Raw genomic sequence first — 3,995 nt, 5'->3', positions numbered from 1 at the left:
AAATAAATAAAATATGATCGTCTTATGAATTCGAGAACTTCAAACACCCTGCAAGTGAATTTCTTTCATATATCATTCACTCACTTCCATACTTAAAATTACAAACCAATTATTATGGTAATTTACCTTTCTCAATCACAAGTTTTTCTTCCATATAATTTACTAGCTTCTCATTTGTACACTATTAGCTAAATTTTTTGGCTCCCATGAGTATCATGATGTTTGGAACAATAAACCAAAAATATAGAAATATTTGCGTGAAATGTCATTAAACAACAAAAGTTGAAGTAAACAGTCTTCATTATCTAACAAAATTCACAAGATACAAAACACAGTTTACAAAAAAAAATTGTTCTAGGCATAAACATGGTATGGCTACAGTCCTATACTGAAATTACTACGATACCCTTCGCGAATCGCGACATTGCATGGTAAGGTAAAGAAATTAGTGTGGCTATACAAAACTTGAATACAATCAATGGTAACCCTTTGATCCTCTAGACTGGTAGAGTTCCAACCTCTTCTTGCCTTCATATGCCAAGGTTTCAATTTCTTTGTCTTGCATTAGATTCGCTTGCTTTGTAGCCCATTCCAGCACGATCAACACGTCGTCCTGAGCCAACGTCTCACTACCAGGGACGTGCAATGCGAGGTAACACAGCAACACGAAGGAAGGGACCTGAACCATTTGCTCGCCGAAGTAGATCAACGGGACCAGATGTTTAGTCCCACCCTCACTGATTATGGCCTTGGAGTGATTTATATGCAAGAAGTTGTCACTTGAGGCGAATTTGTTAAGGGCTATGGCCGCCTCACTCGTGACTTCTGGCTCCCTATCATCCAGCAACTTCACTAGTGGGCCGATGAATCTTGTCTCTGTTGCACGAAAAGTTCTTGCCAAATTTCCTATGGACCTGATGCTGGGAATGAGGAGTTCAGAGTCTGCTTTTTCGATGATTCTTAGGAACTGGTCCACTACAGCTTTGGCAGCAGGTGTAGTAGGTTTAAAGGCAGAACGCCTCAGTTCCGCATCTCGTTCGGCTACTGCTGTGATCTCCATTAGTGCCATTGCTGAATTGTATTGAACTTCTTCAGCCCCTTTCTCCAATAGAACAGCAAAGCAGAGAAGGGCTCTTGATTCGGTTATGCTGCGACAAATGGTTATATTACTGGCACAGAGGTGGCGTAGAGCTCTAGCTGCCATGGCCTTCATCTCTACCTTTATTGCAGGATCTTCGAATTCCCTTCCCTTGATGCTGTTTCCTGTCAAGGCAAAATGGTGTTTGTGCTGCTGTTGTTGGTTGGTTTTTGAGTTTTTGTGGGTAGGTTTCGTGTTGTTTTCATGAGAATGCTGGGTGTTCTTGCCTTTGGTGTTCATGCTCGATTTCATGGCAACCGTGTTTGTAACAAGATTGTGCATATGGCTGGTGCTTTCGTTCCCCATCGTGTGCATGATTTGGGATTGAAACTGCTTATCCTCATTTTTGTGCCTAACGCTACTACCATCTCCGTTCTTGGTTGTGTTTGGGTTGGAATTCGCCATCACAACCGTGTGAATCGACATGTTCTGCTTACTGATTAGATATTTGCTATGTTCTTGAATCGTTTCGAAAGCAAGATGGCTAACAAGCAACCGAATCATGTTGTTCTGCGCGAAATGATCCTGGCATTTGGGATGATGTGCGGCCAATTGAGACACAGCCCAAGCAACCACAACCTGAACACTCATATGTCCTTCTTTGAGGATTTTCGCAAACACTTGACAAACTCCCGAATTCACAATGTGTTCTACGCTTTCCGGATCCCTTCCGAGCAACCCTATGGCTCTAGCTGCATTTTCTTGCCCTTCTTGTCTCCCTTCCTTAGCCAATTTCAGCAATGGAGGCACCCCTCCTTCCTCAACGATCAATTTTCCATACCGATCATTATCCCGCGCCAACGAAACAAGCGATGCTGCAGCATCCGCACGCTCCTCCAACGTACTCGAGCACAAGATCGCAATCTGTTCCCATATCAAGCACAAAATCGGCTCGTTCGCTGCAATTGGCGGGAGTCCTAGATACTCATCATCACGATCATCAGCTGGGGTGGATACACGAAGCAGCCACGAGACATCCCCGATCGAGTTTTCGAGCTGTTGAGAGATTTTTCTAAAGGCAGCTGCAGGAATGATGGTGAAGATGCGCCTAAAACCATTGGCACGACACTTGAAAACGAGAGTCAGAGCCTTGTCAAGGACTTGCTCGGTGTCATCGATGATGCGGCGCGTGGGGCGCTCGTAGAGATCGCTGCTGGCTCGCGCTGCTTGCCTGAGGAGGCCCGCGAGCTTCTCGGTCTTGGCCTTGATTTCCAGGCAATCTTGGCGAAAGGAGCTGGTGCCGTCGGACCATTTTATCACCTCGTCTGCCAATTGTATCGGCTTCGCGAGGATTTGTTTCACAATGTCCGCCATTTGTCACAGCGGACTCCTCAACAAGAATCCAAAATCACCCTCCGACAAAATGATGCAAAAACAAGAACAAAGAACCGGCTATCACATAGATCAAACCAGAGATTCTTTTGAAGTTGATGCGTTTCACGTTACAATTTATTTTTCTTCTCTAAATACAAAATTTTTCCTTGTTAATCAGATCGAGTATCAGAATCACGAATTCAAGCTAAACGGGTGCGAATGAAATGTAAAGATGGATTATGGCTTGTGGTTGGACTCGGCATGTGCGGGGTGGTGGGAGACGGCGGCGTGACGGTGGTCGGGAGATATTTAATGGTGAAACGCATACATCTCAGAGTCTTTTGGTTTTAGGTTGTAACAAAAAAGAGCGACTGTTACAACCTTAATTATAGGATACCAATTTGATTGGTCGACAAAATGCATAGGGCCAAAACCTGCGAATCCCTTTGGTACACTTTTTTCACTATATTTTTTTTTATCCTATTAATAGTTCCTTAGTAGGGCTGACACAATTGCTTATTTCCTGATTTTGCTATTTGCTGAAAATTTTATATAAATAGCTTTTTCTTGGAAAAAAAATTGTAAGCAAATGCTAGTGTGGTTTATAGACTGTTTTAGTTTGAAATTTGCCTAAAGTACATCGAACTATAATGACTACAGTTTTCATGGACGTAAAAAAATTTTACGAGCGGTCTTGATAGTGTTAGCTATAATACCTGTTTTTCTCAATTCTAACGAAACGGTCGGACTAAAAATAGTGCAGAAGAACGGTTCAATAATTCATTGATTATTATATAGTCAAATCTATAACACCAACAAGATAAATAAATATGGTAGAGTAAATAACACATAATATATGGAAGTTCTAAGGAAAAATCCTTCTTCGTCTCTCATTCTTCCATTTAAGAAGAAATTCACTAAAAGACTTTGATTTTAAAAATCTTTTGTAAAACCCGCTTCAATGTTAGGTCTTAACCACTACCTAAGTTGAAACTCCTAGTGTATTTTACAGTGGTTGAGACCCTTAATCAAGCAACAAAGAATGAATCCTGAGATTCAGAATGTTTTCAACTACTCGAACTGTCTATATCAGAAAACGGTAGATTAGTTGTTTTTCAAGCTCTGAATGATCCTAGTAGATCTGATAATTTGTTGAAGAAAGATTTGTTGAGCAAAATATGATATATGAGAAACGTGCTCAAAAATATTTGAGTATGCAAGGTTTTTTTTATTATTTGCTTTGAGTGTATATCTTTTTCTCTCTTTCTTTTTAGTAACATTGCATTTGAGAAGGTCATTCACCAAGCCTTGGTTTCTTACATTTGCAATAAACTTGAAGTTTATATGATTCAACCGTTTGTGCCACAACTAGTGCTTATCATTATTACGAGCAACAAAACATGTAGGAGATGAAAGTTGATTATCTTTCCAACTTATTATGTAAGTGTTTTGTTCTCTTAAACCGGTTAGCAAAATATCACCATTACTAGACTTTACAGGGCAAGCGTGTTGGTGAAATTCAACAGAGTAATCATCATCACAT

General features: G+C 40.7%; 1 protein-coding gene across 1 annotated transcript; it reads right to left on the bottom strand.

Annotated features, from left to right (window-relative positions):
• Positions 1-302: 302 nt before the first annotated feature.
• LOC140991072 (uncharacterized) lies at positions 303-2,796 on the bottom strand. Its single transcript, XM_073460986.1, has one exon. It carries the CDS (start codon positions 2,450-2,452, stop codon positions 476-478), a length of 1,977 nt encoding a protein of 658 aa, XP_073317087.1. The 5' UTR covers positions 2,453-2,796; the 3' UTR covers positions 303-475.
• Positions 2,797-3,995: the final 1,199 nt, after the last annotated feature.

Source organism: Primulina huaijiensis, chromosome 13 (genome assembly GCF_012295235.1).
Source record: "Primulina huaijiensis isolate GDHJ02 chromosome 13, ASM1229523v2, whole genome shotgun sequence".
Lineage (NCBI taxonomy): Eukaryota > Viridiplantae > Streptophyta > Magnoliopsida > Lamiales > Gesneriaceae > Primulina > Primulina huaijiensis.
The sequence above is the reverse complement of the archived record's forward strand: the minus strand, read 5'-3'. Positions and strand labels throughout refer to the sequence as shown.

Bases quoted from the DNA above. Each gene is read 5' to 3' on its own strand.
- LOC140991072 (XM_073460986.1), bottom strand. From the start codon at position 2,452: ATGGCGGACATTGTGAAACAAATCCTCGCGAAGCCGATACAATTGGCA.